This window comes from Triturus cristatus, chromosome 1_2, assembly GCF_964204655.1.
Source record: "Triturus cristatus chromosome 1_2, aTriCri1.1, whole genome shotgun sequence".
Lineage (NCBI taxonomy): Eukaryota > Metazoa > Chordata > Amphibia > Caudata > Salamandridae > Triturus > Triturus cristatus.
Genome location: NC_140580.1, coordinates 73,408,241 through 73,425,640, shown reverse-complemented (window position 1 = coordinate 73,425,640; position 17,400 = coordinate 73,408,241). Strand labels below are relative to the sequence as shown.

General features: G+C 43.0%; 2 protein-coding genes across 3 annotated transcripts in view; both read left to right on the top strand.

Annotated features, from left to right (window-relative positions):
- The first annotated feature begins 5,976 nt into the window (after positions 1-5,976).
- Positions 5,977-8,267, top strand: LOC146866825 (E3 SUMO-protein ligase KIAA1586-like). The gene is made up of 2 exons (XM_085617737.1): positions 5,977-6,682; positions 6,910-8,267. The coding sequence occupies exons 1-2, from the start codon at positions 5,977-5,979 to the stop codon at positions 8,265-8,267; spliced, it is 2,064 nt and encodes a 687-aa protein (XP_085473863.1).
- A 1,112-nt stretch (positions 8,268-9,379) lies between these two features.
- Positions 9,380-17,400, top strand: part of BUB3 (BUB3 mitotic checkpoint protein) — a 100,953-nt gene continuing 92,932 nt past the window's right edge. The window contains exons 1-2 of one of the 2 annotated variants that reach the window (XM_085601700.1): positions 9,437-9,511; positions 11,581-11,746. The gene's annotated coding sequence lies outside the window, so the exon portion shown is untranslated. Of the gene's footprint in view, positions 9,512-11,580; positions 11,747-17,400 lie in introns of both variants that reach the window. The other variant, XM_085601691.1, reaches the window with a different exon arrangement.

Sequence of the window (17,400 nt, the reverse complement as noted above, 5' to 3'; positions counted from 1 at the left end):
ACTAAGCCTCTGTTAAAGCATACACTGTTAAGTCTAAATGTGAGCATCCCAAAGGAAGTAATTTAGCTCAACTAAAAAATAACTTCATCTAACTGCAAACAATACAGTCTGCATTTCAAGCTACATTTTGAAGGGATTCATTTTCAGCAGCTCGACCATATACTGCCAATACCTATCAAGCTGTGAGCAATGGCTAGAAAATGTGGATTTGAGAAAAACTGACAGAGAAAAAAAACAACCAGATTGGTTTTCAAGGCAAGGATCGTGAGTGAAATTAAAAATATGTTCTGACAGAATAATCTGGAATATGCAATCCATCATATAAGAACTACTGTACATTACTGCGTGATGAATATTTGCTTGCAACGTCTAATCAACTACAGCTTTTGACATTAAAATACTGATGGAGATCAAATATAATTTCTTTCGGATATTAGAAAAAGGCAGATGGTACTATGATTGCAGCTTATAAGCTGTGTAGCTTTTGTGCTATTAGCATCACAACACTCGCACATATTAGGTTTAATTGTAAGAGAATAGAGGCTTTGTAAAGTAAATATATGAAATCAATTCTTCCAGCCATGCCAATCTAGGATGAGGAAGCTCCAAAAATCGTTTGTCATATTTCTTAGCGATTTTTAAAAAGTCTATGCTTTTTTTTCTAGCTTTTACTTTTTTCGTTCCCTTCTTCTTGATGTTTACATGGTTGGTGTTTAACAGTGCTTTAAATGGGCCGGTACTCACCGGTGCTAAGTACCGGCACTTCTGAATTTTCTGCGCTTGAGTACCGGAACTTCTCGTTGTCCAAAGAGAGTACTGGTACTCATGAGACAGCAAGGCAAGCTCAGTAAAATTGGTAAGTACAAAAAAATCACACTAGACCCGTTGAGTCAGTCCCTTTTCGAGAAGCAATCTGATGATCGAGTGCTAATGTGTGCTAATTGAGTGGCGGCCCATAGGCATCCATTCAGCTGGCAGGAAGTTTGAGAGTGGTCCGACTCACACTATGATTACTGACACAGTGTCCACTCAGGCTGTGTGGAGTCAATAGCACAGTAGATGTGTGGGCAGGGCCTACTAACAGGCATATCTCCTGACTCTCGGGAAACCGAAGAGAAGGCTTCCTGCTGGCATAGCAGAGTACGGCAACACTTGTTTGGAACCAGAGTGAGGAGGAAGTTGGTGACAGTGACGCTTTATCACAACCGATGGAAATCAAGGTAGCGTTTCTAAAACACATGTACTAAATGCCCTGGGTGTGTGAATGAATGTCCCTGTGCGTGTTCTTGCATGCATGAGTACTGTCTGCAGTGTCCAACATGGCGATAGATAGTTGCAAGCCCCACAAGCCCCGCATTACCACACTCTGCCCAAGAAGCACATGTGAAAGGGTTTACTTGTAGAAGTGCTAAGCCACTCTCTCTCTTCAGTTCAGATCTGCTTTCTCCGCAGTGTTTCAACATGATTGTGTTTTGGAGCCCGTTTTCTCTTGGGTTAATGAGGGGGCTCTGGGAGGGTTAGAGGTGGGTAAACCAACAAATTAACCAGGAGAGCCCAATCAGAATCGAACCAGGAAGTCTGGCATGGCCTTAAAAGCCTGTGCATAACATAACTTGATAACATTACCATTGAAATAAAAATGTATTTTTATAATCTGGAAGCATTTTACCGTGGTGCATCCCACTGTGACAACAATGCTATTAGTGATCTAGGAAGCAAGTCGCTTTTGTGGTGTTTATTATATTTGGACTATTTTCTTTTCATGAATGAAGCAACATAATAGTGTATTAAATCTAACACAATATGTGATTATACAGCGCATATCCTGAACTTGTGCATTTGAATATACTATCATATGTGCTAATGAACAAAAAGGAGGTTGGTAAATTAAAATATTTGTATATGATCACACCATTTGGTCATGCGGGGAAGCTGGGATCGATCCCAGAATTTCTGCTTTCACATTGTGCAATTCAGCCTCTAGTAGGGATATCTTTCTTTCTCTCCTGTATTACAATAAAGGTCACAATTTTGTCTTTATTCTTTGGAAATGAGATTAGCGTTTGGTTTGCAGGCAGATGCACCATCAAAGTTAAATTCATTTTTGGTGTGAGAGTGCAAGAGGACCTGGAACTGAATCGGAGTCAGGCATCCCGGTGCAAGCGTTCAACAGCTTGCCCACCTCCAGAAAGAGGGAATCAGACTTTACAGCAGGTAAGGAGCTTTGAGACAAGGCTGTACCATCTAGGAGGGGCTGGGTGATGTTTGCCACGTGGCAATAATACAAGAGGGTTAACCATAGTATATGATGCCAATAGGTATTGAGGAAAACATCTTGAGCCGGTCATATGTGGTTTAGGTGTTGCACCATGAGAAGCCCACTTCAATAGTAAATGTATCTTTTTGTACATATAAGGAGAATGGAATACTCAAAATATACCAGAAAGTTTTAGTATAATTATGAACATCTGCACACCAATTAAATCTCAATAAAATTAAATGTGTGCCTCTGGCCGGGGTCCTTAGCACTGCCCGTACCCCTCCCCTAGGCCACACTCCTAGTGCTTTAAATGGGCCGATACTCACCGGCACTTCTTTTTTTTACCCCCAAGAGTACCGGCACTTTTTCCTTACAAAGGAGAGTACCGGTACTCATTCAATCAGGTCGGCGTTTCAGGTACAGTGAGCATGCGTCACATTTTCGCACTGTGACACATGCTCACATGATGGCTGTAATGTGTGCCGTGGCGCAGCAGTGACGTGGCACAGCCAAGCAACGTCTGACGTCACCCGCCAGGTAGTTGTTTGGCGCGAAGGATCGGAAGCACTTTAAAAAGGCCAGTTTAGGCTGGTTTTCCCGTTTCGGTTTCCCAGCGCAGGACGGGAAGCAGAGCCACAGGATCAGCACAGAAGAGCAGAAAGAATCGTGGATTTGCAATCGCCAGCGAGGAACCCTCTCCATCAACTCCTCGGTACATAGGTTAGTACCCTGCACGCTTTTTGTTTTGTTTCTGCCTGCAGGATTGATGGGCCCCTTGGAAAGATGTAATGCAGGGCACCGGGGTGAAGTGCAGCAGCCGCCCCTGCATTACACAAGCACCCTAATTTGTTTTAGACTACCGCATGAGCGTAACACAGGGCCCCACACGCCACGGTGACAGCCTCTAAGCCTCCGAGTCTTCCCTCTCTTTCTGTCTCGCTCCTCAGTTAGTGAAAACCGAGACTTCAAGAAAGTGGTATTACCCTCTCTTTCCTTCTTTCGTTTATTTGCTCCCCTGTGAAATGGATCCAAAAAAGAAAAACATTTTTTCTGGAAACGTCTTTTTCTAACACAAGTGCAGCCTCGGGGTGGAGAGAAATAAAACATTCCAAATGTGAAAAATAAATACCTAATTAAAGCAAGACAGAGTGGTTGCAAGGTGGCCAGATTGATTTATTTACACCTAAACACATTGGCGCCACTTTACAGTATTTGCCAGTGAAGGGATACTTTTGTTTTCTCCTCTCTCTTGAACAACATTGCTTACCCTGGGTGGGAAAGTGCACCTTGCCTGAAGGTACTGAAATACCTGCTTGATGGGTGAATTGGAAAACAAAATGTGTACAGCGACTGTGTGTTTACGAATGTGGTCTTTTTAAACCATACTGCCTATGTTTTGAAAGGATATAAGCAATGGGCACTAAAAATGGGTCCCTTCCGGGCCCTGTAGTCATGGCCTTACCTTTTCATGCAAAAGCACTCACTAATTTCAGAATAATGAGTGTATAAGGAAAAAGGTAACCATGTTGTTCCTGCTTACATTTCACATGCTTTACTTAATCTTGCATTCCCTATGAGGGTTTGCTTTTTCTAGGATGTTGTTAATTTTTTTTAGGCAGCATATTGCTCTTGTCTAGTGCGTAATTAGAATTGAGTCACATCCAGGTGTTTATAGCGGGTCAGTGCAGTGCAAGTTTCTCTAAGTGGGGCAGTATGGTGTTCAGTGGGGGAGAGGATGTGGCGCTATGGTCAGAGCTGCTGAAGTGGAACTGGTGAACCAGGTTCAGCCTTACTGACCAGGCTCCCAGACCACTCTCCTGAGGGAGCACATTCCTGTGCTACACCTTAGAAGGCGCCGCAAGATCTTAAAAGCCCTGGTGTCTTGGCACCAGCAGGTGGACCCTAGCGGTGGCAAGTGTGGATTAACCTTGAAGGCCTGTCCACCACTATCCATGAAGTTCACCTCCAGTCTTGGGGACAGACCTATGAAGCAGCACACCATAGAGTGGCAGTGACTCTGTCACTGAGGTCACAGGACCCTTGAGCAGGGTGGCTCTAGGGCAGTGTGACCGCACCGGGCGCTAACTTCAGGTGGGGGCGTTGTGTTTGTAAGTATAATATGGTTTTAAAAGCACTTGTTGCCTCCTTCCTGGCCTCCAACATTTTTGGGCAACAATAAAAATATCTTGATAACTCCAGTGATTAATGTTCTTAGTAGAGAGAGATGGTGTTTTGTCTAGTGGAAGGTTTGTCTCATGAAATGGAATGGCAGAGGTGTAACGTGCATGCTGCTACGCACATGAGCCATGCAGATCACAAAGTGCACATAATGTGAATAGGTCAGTGGGTTACTGCTTTTGTCAGAGAGACCCTATTGTTACTTGCAGTTAATAAGTTAAAATCCTAACATAGAACAGTGAGCTATTAACTGTCATGTATGAGCTGCATGCAAACTCCAAGGTATAAATTAGAGCGTTATGTTTTTTTCCCCAGTCTTCGGTTATCCTAATGTGGCAAAAAAGGGTTCATTTGGATAGAAATCAATTCTGATTATTAAAGAGAACCCCCAACCATGTTATTATGTTTTTAATTCTGAGTTTGTGTTTCTGCAGACCAATCACCATTAAACTATGCTGCCTACTAGTATGGTTGTCATGTGACTCCTACACCTTGCAGTCCTTTGTCTTATGTAACGTTTCCTACACAGTGATTTACACACATATGAATGATTGTCTTTGTGTAATACGTGTGATGCAAAGTGCTCTGACACCCTACACTGGTATTAGTGGTGCTGTAAATGTTCTGATAATTTATTATTTTGAAATTTTTACACATGCTACGGGTCTCTGCAAAGATTTTTCCTTATTAGTACCAGTGGAACATACAACCGCAGCAGTGAGAAAGGTGACCAGTCAACCTTTGCAAAGGGCCCTCCACTTCACAGCAGCACAAGTCACATTTTTTAGTAACTTTTGATGAGTTTGAGCTTTAAACAATTTCTTAGTTAAAATCGTCAGATTATGCAGCAGATGATGTATTATGTGGCAAATATGGCAAAAAGCCATAGTTATGTGGAAAACATTTGCAAACTAGGATATTTTGCCATTCATGTTTGAACTGCTCTTGTGGAAAAAGGGAGGAGAAGTGCTGATGACAGAAACTCTCCAATTTACACCAGAAGCGTATTAGTGAATATCATGGGTTTTCACTTGCATTTTTGTTTGCCTAGGATCACACAATTTAGGAAAGTGGGGAAGCCAGGATTAATCCCAGGTTTTCTGGTTTCACATTGTGCAGTTGACCAGAAATCAGAAAATCTGGGAATAATCCTGGCTTCCCCACTTTACCAAATTGTGTGATCCTACACAATTGTTTATACTTTCCCTCCTTTTACTTCATTACCACATATAGGAGAACCTTGCAATATTACTTCAGGATATGCGCTTTACAAAATCCTCCCCTGTGTTTGATTGATAAATTATAGTGATCATGTATAATGAGACCCCAGGCTGTCAAGAGGATGAACATAAGTTCAATATCGGCATTGTTGTCAGGGTGGAGGGAAGAATTCATGTTTTTAAATTCACATTTGAAAACCATCGCTTTTTTCTTTCAGTTTAACTGCCTCGGGCTTTGTGAGACGTTGCGATCAGGGAGAGGTTGTCGGTGTCAGGTGTTAGGTTGCTACAGATCCAAGTTCAATCTACGTAGTGAAAATGAGTTTGCTGAAGTGGTTGCAAAAGGATAATGCCTCTCAAGGCACTAAAAGGAAGCAAATGGAGCCGGAGTACGCGGACGATATTGAATGTTCTGTATCTGATGGTGGTAATACTAATCATAATGCAGATGATTATATTACTGTGGACACTGCTGTGCCTCAATCTGGTGAGAATTTGTCCTGTTTGCCTGACAAAACACAGCTTTTTACCACATCTGCTACAGAGGAGCTCAAAGAGGGGGACATACCGGACTGCTGGAATATTGAGCAAATGCAATATTTCTGTAAAGAATATAGCTGGCTAATTGTTGAAAGTAAAAAATTAGGCTGCTCAACATGTAGATCGCTAACAACACTGGGTGCAGATAAAACCCAAGGCTTAAGATTTGCACACGAATGGTCCGATTGCAACGTAACTCATTATGGAAAAGAGAAATGTAAGCAGCAGATGTCCCTACGGAAAAAAATCAGAGAGCATAAATTTTCAACAGCTCATGTCACTGCAGAAAAAATTGTACAAGAGTCCCTGAGACAGAGCATGGAAAATCATGCACATTTAATGTACATTGCAGAACAGGAAACAACATGCCGTGTGTTTCGTACAGCATATAAAATAGGGAAACATGGGCTGCCATTTGTAGATATGTCACTTGATGTTGATGTGCAACAGCTGAATGGATTAAATATGGGCCGTGTTCTACACAGTAACAATTCATGTGCTGACATTTTAGACCATATAGCTTCAGGCATGAGGAAAAAACTTGTACAGGACATATTAGAAAAAAACCGTAAAATATGCTTGTTAATTGACGAATCCACCACATTTAGTGGAAAATCTGTGCTTGTCCTTTGCTTGCGTGCTGCGGTCGCAAATGATTCTGATATGCGTACTTGTTTTTTTTTTACTTTCTTGAACTTGATGGCACCACAGCTAATGATATTATCACTGCTGTGACTCAGTGTCTACAAAAGCATGGCTTTCATGAGGACTTTCTTCGAGAGTGTTTGATCGTCTTGGCCTGTGATGGTGCATCAGTTATGCTTGGGAAGCAGGCTGGAGTTGCAACACAGCTTCAGATTCGCTATCCAGGATTATTTGTGTGGCACTGTAGCAATCATCGTTTGGAGCTAGCTGTGGGAGATGTTATGAAAGAAATTTCAGGCATAAATCACTTTCAGATTTTCTTTGACAAACTGTATTCTTTGTACCATGCTTCACCTAAAAATCAAAGGGAACTGAGGCAGTGTGCAAAGGAAATTGAGCAGCTTTTTCTTGTAATTGGACGGATTATTTCCATTCGCTGGGTTGCTTCTAGTGAAAGGAGCATAAAGGCTGTTTGGCAGAGCTTTTCATCACTACACCAGCATTTCTCAAAAGCTGCTGCTGACCAAAAACGTGATGCCAGAGATAGAGCAAAATATGCTGGCCTTAACAATATTCTGACCTCTTGCTCATTTGTAAAGAATGTTGGTGTCATCTTGGACGCTCTAGCAGAGTTGAGTGACTTTTCACGCCAGCTTCAGCGCAATGATACAACTCTTCCTGATGCTGAAAAATTGCTGACAAGGGCAGTCAGGGTCTTTGAATCAATGGTTAACACCCCTGGTCCATACACTGAGGAAGCCATGGAAGACTGGAGCAGCCTAAAATTCAGAGGTGTAGAACTGCATGAAAAGAGTAAATTTCCAATGATAAATGCAGGTCAATTCTACAGGAGCTTAGCTGAAAACCTAAAAACAAGATTTTCCACTACAAAATCGTCCCATGTCAGCACTAAAATGACAGACACTCCCAAAGCAGACAACTTGAAATTGTTTATGCAGCAAATAAAATTGCTTTATCCTGAAAACTGGCCAGAAGACAGCATGGATATACAATATGGTGACAAGGATGTGAGGCAGCTCTGTCAAATCTTGAGAGTAAATGTGGTCGATAGTATCAGGGGATTTAGAGAGTACAAGGAAGTCAAAGCTGTCTACATGCCTCTAGATTTTATACCATTGATGAAAGCTGTTGAAACCATTACTGTATCCACCAGTGAATGTGAAAGAAGCTTTAGCTCTATGAATGATCTGCTTACACCAAAGAGAAATTGTCTTTCCACAAATCGTCTGTCGTCCCTTCTGCTCTTGAAATGTGTAGGCCCACCTATTCAAAGGTTTGAACCACTACCATATGTTAAAACATGGTTGCAACTAGGAAGGAGATCAGCTGATGAGACAGCTTGTCGTTCACGCAACCAGGGGGGAGAAAAATCCCCTTTTGAAGCTATGTGGACGCTTTTTTGATGAATGACAAACACTGCTGATCTTTTTATAACCTTTAATGGCAATTTCCAAGCTTCCAAATGCAGTTCCACAACATTTTCGTTTTTTTTTATTTATCCAGTACTTTAGCTCATATTTGCTGAATATGTCAGGCTTCAACTGAACTGTGTCCTGTTAGATTAATAAACTTTCTTTTTTGCAATTTATCTTGGTGGACTGAATTCCAGACTGTACTTTTATTAGACCAATGCCTCTGATAAAAAGGAAAACCCGATGGCTACCTATTCAATAATCTGTCAACTAGTATTGGTTGGTAGAAAAATTGTCTACTTTTCTTCTATAAGCTGGCCATGGTCGCTGAATCTGTGCATAATAAATGTAATTCCCATGTGCCATTTGTGCACCGGCAATTTCATATGCACTATTTGAAAGAGAATGTTAAAAGTATTTTAATACATGCAAGGGTATCAACAATATATTACAGATTGAAGCAGTTTGTCATTATTCGCACCCCAAAAAATTATTGCGCCTTTTAAAGTGACATTAGCCCCGCCCATTGTCCCGCCTCCAAGCCCCGCCTTCTTGCCACACCCCCATGTCACAGCTCAAATTGATGAGTACCTGCACTTTTTTTTTCCCATTTAAAGCACTGCCCATTCCCTTAGTCCACATCTCAATTTGACGAGTACCTGCGCTTATTTTTTTCCATTTAAAGCAATGGTGTTTAACTAAAATAAACGTAGAGATAAACTAAAGTCTCATTTCCGATCTTCTTTTCTCCGTTCTCCTTACTTCCCACGCAATGCTGCGATCTTTACTTGCGCTTATTCCTCCTCTACCTAACCCTCATTTATTTCACTCTTTCCCCTATCCGGGCACCCCTTCCTTGTTCTTTTTCTTGGCTATTTTGACATTCTTTCACAGCCTCTCATTTTGTTACTGTAGTTATACTTCTTTTTTATCTTGAACCGTTTCATTCTTTCTATGCCTCTCATTTTTATTCACCGAATTCCCTTCCAACTAAGAACTGCGACAGCTCAGAACGCAGGTCTCTGAAACCTGCGAAAACGCTAAAGTTCCCAGCATGTATCTTTCTGCCGACAATATTTAAACCAGGAAGAAAATTAGCTTCACAGACTTCCCGGAGATGACGACTAAAATACGTCGACGTACGTCTGATGTCACACGCTGATTTCGAACGGGCCTATCCGTGAGCCCGATACTGCGTGGTGCCTGGAGCGCGCGAGCAGGTTGCTGAAGGCGAGGTGAGTGGTTGTAGACCGTTGCGAGAAAGGTGTTTTTAGTGTAGCTTCATTAGCTTCCTTCACAAGGGAGCAGTTTACGCAAGATGGTGTTTATAATACGATAATATTTGTGTGGGCGCGTGTTTTTTTTTGCTATCTGAACGTGGGCCTGCGCTTTTGAGTGTTGGAGAGAGGATGATTTTTTGGGGAGCTGGGGTCGGTCGCCCTTCAGAGTGCTAGGCTAGTGTGTGTGTGTGGGGAAGGAGGGGTGTGCCCGCTTTGAGATGATGGATTGCATATCATTTATTTATTTACGCGTTTTTATATAGCGCGGACTTTACCCAAAGGTGTCAGCGCTTCACAATAGGAACAGTAACGTTACATGAGAAAATTACAAGTGTGCATAGTACAAGAGCAAACGTTACATGAGGAAAAAGTGACAATTGAGCAAATTACAACAGTAAACAAGATACAAGATGAGGTAGCAAACGATACGTTACAAGAGGAAAGAGTGACAAGTGTGCATGTTACATAAGCCTACTGAAATAGAGGTATAATACTGCAATAAATGGCAGTCACTCCAAACACAAGAACACACTGGGAAGGCACTTCCATAGGCATGGAGTATAGAATTCCCTATAGTGAAAGAACTTCCTTGAGGGAATAGATGTGGCATGAATTTGGTAAATTACATAAACATACTGGATACAAGTAGAGATATAATACTGCAATAAGTGGCAGTCATTCAAAACACAAGAACACACTGGGAAGGCACTTCTATAGGCATGGAGTACAGAATTTCCTGTAGTGAGAGAACTTGCCTGAGGGAATAGATATGGCGTGAATTAGGTTTGGAAGTGTTTTTGAAGGAGGAGAAGATTGAGGTCAGTTTTGAAGGACCGGGGGGGGGGGGGGGGGGGAGGTGGTGGTCCGGAGCTGAGGCGGAAGTGAGTTCCAGATTCTCACTGCGTTGCCTGAAAAGGATTGGGCCATCGATCTTTCCCTCTCGAACGTGGGAGGTTCAAGCAATACATTTTATGCATTGCGTGATGGTCTGGAGCCTCCAGAGAGTTTGTTTATTCGCCAAGTAGCAAGGAGAGGAGTGGTGCAATGCTTTGTAGGTGATACAGGCAGTCTTGTAGGTAGATCTTGCCTCGATGGGAAGCCAAACGAGGGAAGATAAAATGGCTGTGATGTGGTTGCTTCATTTGGCCCCCTATATGAAACAAGCTGCAGAATGGAGAATAGATTTAAGGGGGGACAAGTGAGATTTGTGGAGGCCAGTAAGAAGAGAATTGCAGTACAATCTAGAGAGAACCAGCGATTGGACCAGAGTTTTTAGGTCTTGTTCCGGCAAGAAATATATATATATCTATATCGTCATTACCTAAGGGTCTTAGGACACTTTACAGTAAAATATGTTTCACTACAGGAGATACAAATTTACATCCACTTGCGATCATTACTTAAGTGTCGGTCGAGGAAGTTATGTTTTCCTTAGCTTAAGCTAGCGTGCGTCAACTGAATTTTCTGCATTCAAGTTTTCCAATCCAGACAGCCCCCACCCCCTGTTCTTGCACTTACCATTATCAAAGTTACAACTTGTTGTCAAGCAGTGCATCATTGGCTCCAGTCTAAAGTGTGGTAATCGTATAATTTGCATTGTATTGTAATTGCATTTATATAGCGCTATCTACCCCTGATGAGGCGTCCAATCGCTTTTTCTGTGAGCAGCACGCTACTCTGGAACCCATAAATGAGTAGTCGTGAATTAGTATAGTGAAAATATGAAAGTAATTTGAGCTATGGATGTGTTAGTCAGGTATTTGGATTGAGAAGGACAGTGGAGGGATAGAGAAGGTAAAAAGGTTTGCATTTATATAGCGCTTGCTACCCCTGATGGGGTGTTGAAGTTCTTTTTTGGTCAGTAGCACTCTACTCTGGAACCCACAGTCAAAACAATACGTTTATATTGTTTTGCATAGGATCTGTACATATATTTATTTTTAAACTTTGTATTCAATAATGTTTACTTGATAAAAGGGGTATTGTGAACTAGAATAGGTTTAAAGGACACGTATCATTTGCAGGTGCACGAATTTCCGAGTCACTTAAGGAGGTGATAAGTTACTTGTATGCAGTTGAGCTGTTTTCCTTCATCTGTGTGCTGACTTGACCGTTGATGAGTGATGTTTGAACTATTCATACAGGACCCCTCCAAGTTCATTACCTGGTTGAAGAAAGGCAGTGTGTAAGGTACTAGTATAATAGTCCAGTATAAATGTTCATTGCTAATGTTACACACACCTCATCATATTGGCAAGTTTCCTTATTACACAACTGCCAGTGTATGTTTTACCGTTTGGCGAGTGATAGTGCCATGCTGTCATTGTATCCGCAAATAATTTTCCAGCATTTTTGTGCTCAAATGTTCCTCGTTAGGCTTTGAAGTTTTTAACGTAATTTCTAGGTGAGGTGGTCGATGTGCTATTCCATTGTGGTGTGCCATTGTTAAAACCGCGTACAGCTGGGTGGGCGTCTATTCGAACTGCTGGAGGAGTGTCAGTTCTGTACAGGCAGCTGAGATGATAGCAGAATGTGTGGGCACCTCGTAAAATACCAGTGTAAGTGCGGTTCGAGCAGCCAGGGGGATTCCATTGTACTCTCATTTCGTTGTTGAGGTTTATTACATATATATTAACGTATATCCTAACGTATTCAAAGACTGTAATTGAGAAGAACTGTGGTTAGCTCCACCAATGTAGTACACACTCCTCGCTCTTCCTTAAATGGCACTTACAGCACACTGCTTCAAGTAAAATACCTGAATCTTCAAGTTACTTGGCAGACCAATGCTGCCTACGTAGTACTTTAAAAGAACTCCACTTTAGGCATGCTTCCCTGAGCGATTTTATCATGACCAACCATGAATTATGACAAGTCCTCTATCGTGTATTCTATGTGGAACCACCCTGTGTTAAACTGGTTGGATATAGCAACTGAAAAAGTGGCATTGGTGAGGATCTTGTATAGGACTGAAACTGCACAGTTGAATGTCACCCATGATAGTCCAGTATGGTGGAATGTTGAAGCGTCCTGAGGTAGGGTTTTAGAGTCTCCCGGATACAGTGAGGTGGTCTCGAAGTCACAGCAGAAGGTTGAGGGTAAGGGAAATTAATCAGTTACATCCGCAGACATTTTCAGTCTGCAGTCCACTATCAATTGGCCCACTTTCTGTAACCCTTCAGCCCTAAATTTACCCCAGGATTGTTCTACTCTCCATATTCTAATAGTCATTGTCCCATAGGAGGGCACCTTTGTGTAGACAACTGTTTTTCCCCAGCTTAGCATGTGCGTTGTGCCATGGAAATTTCATAGCTTGCAGTTTCAGGTTGGAAACTTTATGGGGCCTTGCCTGCCCCTTTATACAGTATTTGTGTGGTATTCTTTACCTGAATTAGGGACTTTTCTATGTGGACCCAGTATGGTGGGTCAAGTGAGTCAAGGCTCGAATTTGCTCATGTTGGAATACATTTCTGTACGATTCAATTTGCGGTAGCCTAAATTCCCCACTCCATTAGAAGTACGAAACGTTACCATTTTTTGGTGAGGGTTATGTCCTTCCCATTTTGAAGGGTTTCATCAATTTTGTAAGTTCTCTAATCATGAGGAACTGTATTTTGAGTGATAATAGTGCAAGGATGTGATATAAGCTTGACAGGTCACTATTGTAGAAGGATATTGGCCTTTAGCTGGCATGATCCATTGAGTGTTAACCCAGCTTCAGAATAAGATCTTGGCTGTGCTTGTCTCCCGCAGGGGTGTTTCCTCCCCCATTTACAGAAGCAGTTAACATAGCAGTGCACTAATTGGGACTTGTTTATTCTTTAATGTGGCAGCGGAACCCTGCTGGTTCCTGGAATTTTGTTGTATTGGAGACTGGTGCTATCTCGCCTTCTGAGATGTTTTATTGTAGTGAATGAGTAAGTTTCCGGTGTTTGAAGGTGGCAGACCAGAACTGCTCTTCCTAAACAAAGTTAAGGCACTGTGCAGAGTATAATGCTTTGTAGCTCTGGACTCTGCACTGACACAGTTCAGCTCTAGAATTGACATGCGTGGCCCACGTAGGTGCCACCTCTGAACGCTGACGTTCTTTCTTTCCGTGCCACCAGCTCTCTTCGTGTCTTTCAGAGACATTCTCTAAAAAAAGAAACCTCAGTGTGTAAGGGATTTCTCCCCAAAAGCAGGTTGCAAACAACCAGGTATGACTGCGGTGTCTTTGCTACGACTCGAAGGCTTGCGCCAACTGTGCGCCAATTAACCCGAACGCCATCTGTGACAGCGAAGTTCTGCAGCGCCAAACACAAAGACTCCTTTTTGGAACCACTCAAGTTTCAGACCGCATCTGAATTTTGGTGCTGTTCCTAGAGTCGTTGAAGCGCTTCAAGAGGCCTATCTTTGTAGAGATAATCGGCTAAGTCTACAATGAGGCCCAAAAAATCAAATTGGCATTCCGTTGCCATTCGCCTGCGCAGGCCCGGCGGGCAGTGACCCTCCTGTCGATCTTGCTACCGACGACGGAGCTGATCCCATAATTGGTTCTGGCATGACCCCAGTTCCCAGGGCCCGCCAGTTACATCACACCAGATCAAATAGTTCAGGACTATGAACCGACTCTTCGGATCCTTAGCTACTACTTCTGGTGCACCCCCGGGCCCCAATGAGTTAAGAGGCTCTCCATCTGAAGTATCTCTGGTTGGTTTTCTGATTTCCGTTCTTCCTTTCAACGAGCCACTGATGAATCAGTTATTGTTTAGTGTGGCCCAAACTCTGCATCTGCCCCCAGTCAGTCAAGAGATGACCAAGCGCTATCGCCCGCTCCAGTCAACCTTGCTTTTGTTGCAGCACGCTTTGCCCTACAGCCTGGTGTTGCACGCTTCCATGAGTTGCACACATTTTAACATCTTACTTATTACTCCTGTACAGGGAGTCTAAGCGGGTAGAAGCTATTGGCAAACTGGTGTTTTTGTCCACCATTCTATCCTTCAGATTTAATATTTCCACCTGGTTCATTCTCAGACGATTCAGGACCATCGCGATGCAGCCAAGTCACCATTTATTGTGACTTGGACACCACGACTCAGTCGGGTGGCCATATGCATCTTCATTGTGAAATAAACAAGGACCCCCTGATAGGTCCAATTGCTAGGACAGGGTAAGGTATATTGAGAAGTAACAACCTAGGCAGTCATGAAAGGTAAAACCAATTACTAATTATGTGTCTAGAGGTAAAAAAAAATAACTGAAATCAACAATGAATATATAAAAAATTTTGTTTTATTAATTTGTTCATTCATAACATAAATGCATAAAAACATAATATTCTGCACATGTCTGTAGTCAATTCATTAGTCATAATAAATAGTATGTATATAAAAGTAGACAATGTTGTGGCGTGACTGTTTTGCTCTTCGCGCGTTTCGGCGTGAGTTACGCCTTCATCAGGAAAAAGCCACAATTCTTGTGCTCCAGAGTAAAGTTACTGGAGATCAGAAGACTTAAAATATCATCAATGGGTAAATACCTTAACGGTGTTATATTGGTCCAACCGTATGTTATAGGCCAATCTAGGTGACACATAACGCTCCTTTTGTAGGTTATATTTATGGATAGCTCAGAAAATTATCAAATCTCGTTAGATGTGAAGTCCTATCTTAAAATCAATTATTTTTACTCGCTTGAATGGCGAACTTATCTCACATAGTTTGTGAATATATACCAGGTTTGATATAACCTCAATTAGAATACTCTTTCGGCGGTAAAGTTCTCGTATAAATTGGGCATCTTCATTACCATTCTTCACCATGCCTGGCTGTGATTGACTGTGTTCTCAAGCGATGTCCCGTCCTCCCTGATGCACATGCCCTTCGATGGAACTCGCCTGTTCCGGGACAAGGCCGATTCCTCGTTAGAATGTTTTAAGGAGAGCAGGACTACTTCACGCTCCTTGGACCTTTCTGCCTTACCTCGCTCACTGCAACAGTTAAGCTGCTCCTTCCATGGCTTTGGCCGTGGTGGCCCCTACCCCCAGCCTGTCTAGTCTCCACAGGGAACTCAGCAATTTGCAATTTATACCATGATGCCACAGCCAACATGCCAGTCTGCCGCCTCCCCTGCAACCCCACCTGTCAAACATCGTTAGTGTGCTCTTTCAGGAACAGTCACCCGATGGAAGGCAGAATTCAAAGATACTACCCAGGCTGGCAGGCAATAACATCAGACATGGAGTTTCTTCAGATTGTTCCAGCGGCCTGTGCCTTACCCTTCCTTTCCTCTCTGTCTCATCGTCCACCGTCCCACCAGCGACTTACTGAGGATCGTCCCTCAGTTAAGCAGCAGAAAGTGGAAGTGCTTTGGCCAAAGGGGCCATCAAAAGTATGCCTGTGCCAGAAGTAGGTCATAGTTGCTATTCCTGGTACTTTCTGGTGTCCAGAAAGATGAAGGCCTGCAGCCTATTTTAGTACTGCACCCTCTCAGTGCCATCCTCTGAATGCTCACATTGTCTCACGTCTTGTCTGCTGTTAACCCTGGAGACTGGTAATGTTGAACCGTTAGGACACCTAGTTCCATATACCTGTCCTGACGGCTCACCTGCGGTTTTCAGTGGGGCGGGAGCATTTCCAGTTTGCTGTGCTCCATTTTGTTCACTAAAGTTGTGGCAGGGCATCTTTGGATTGTGCCAGTCTTCCCTACCTCATTGACTGGCTGCTAAATGTTGACATGTCTACAGGTATTCAACCATCTCCAAACTGCACTGGTCCTCATGTCATCTTTGGGGTTCACGAACAACATGCACACCGGACTCCTTCTCAGATGCTCTCATTCTGAGCACCGGTCGGTTTGGCGCCTTTCCTCTGGTTAAAGAGTCCAGGTAAAACAGGCTATGATGCCAATCTTTCTGCTCTGGTCCTGATTTCACCGAAGTCTGTTTAAAGACTTCTGGAAACAGACTGCATCCTTCTGCTGGTTGAGAATACCAGGTGGTGCATGAGCCCCCTCCAGCTGGCTTTGATGTCTGTGGGGGCAACATCAGCGGAACTTCTCCAACACATTCAGATTTTGGTAGTTTCTGCAATGGATCTGCAGTTGTGGTGGTTGGGTCTGAGGCAGACCCCTCTTCCTTCCTCATCCAGCGCTTATATTAGTGACCAATGTGGCCACCTGGGAGAGGTGGAGGTAAGAGGCCCATGGTCTCCGGTGGAGTTCTGGCTCCATATCATCCTTCTGGAGCAGAGTACCATCTTCTTGGTGCTGAAATCTTTTATTCCGTTTATCAAGGAAAGGCTGGTTCAGGTACTCCCAGACACCAACATTGTCATGTGGTACCGCAACAAACTGTGTCTGCACTAATCAATATTACGATGATATCCTGACCACTTTAACCAAAAAGAGAACAAGGGAATCATGAGGGGCGTCTCTGTCTCTAGAGTTTAGCAGCTGGGCTATTATCGGGCGTGTCCAGGGAAGCTGGTGGCACAGCGACCTATGTGTTCTTTCAACAATGAGCATGGCCAAGAGTGCATCTCCAAATAGTCCAAAGCGTTGTCTCAACATAGTCCTCCATGTGATCCATTGCCGTCAGTTCAGGGACATCTAGTTATTTCTGCTTGAGTATGCTTCCAGATTTTCATTCTTGTTTAGGATGACCTTTAGGACCTTTTCCATGTGGAGCAGCTTCGCCCCAGCAGAGGAGTACATATCTTCCATGCCGAATGCATGACTCTCAAGGTACCTCTAGCTACTCTTCGTGCTTGTTGACTTTCTTCTTAAGGCGGTCGAACCTCCACATATGTTTTAGTATCGATAGCAGTCAAACTCTTCTTAAAGTCCAGAAACCTAGAGTGAATGTC

Bases quoted from the DNA above. Each gene is read 5' to 3' on its own strand.
- LOC146866825 (XM_085617737.1), top strand. From the start codon at position 5,977: ATGAGTTTGCTGAAGTGGTTGCAAAAGGATAATGCCTCTCAAGGCACT. The intron at 6,683-6,909 runs GTAACAATTCAT...ATGGCACCACAG, and splicing joins TATGGGCCGTGTTCTACACA to CTAATGATATTATCACTGCT.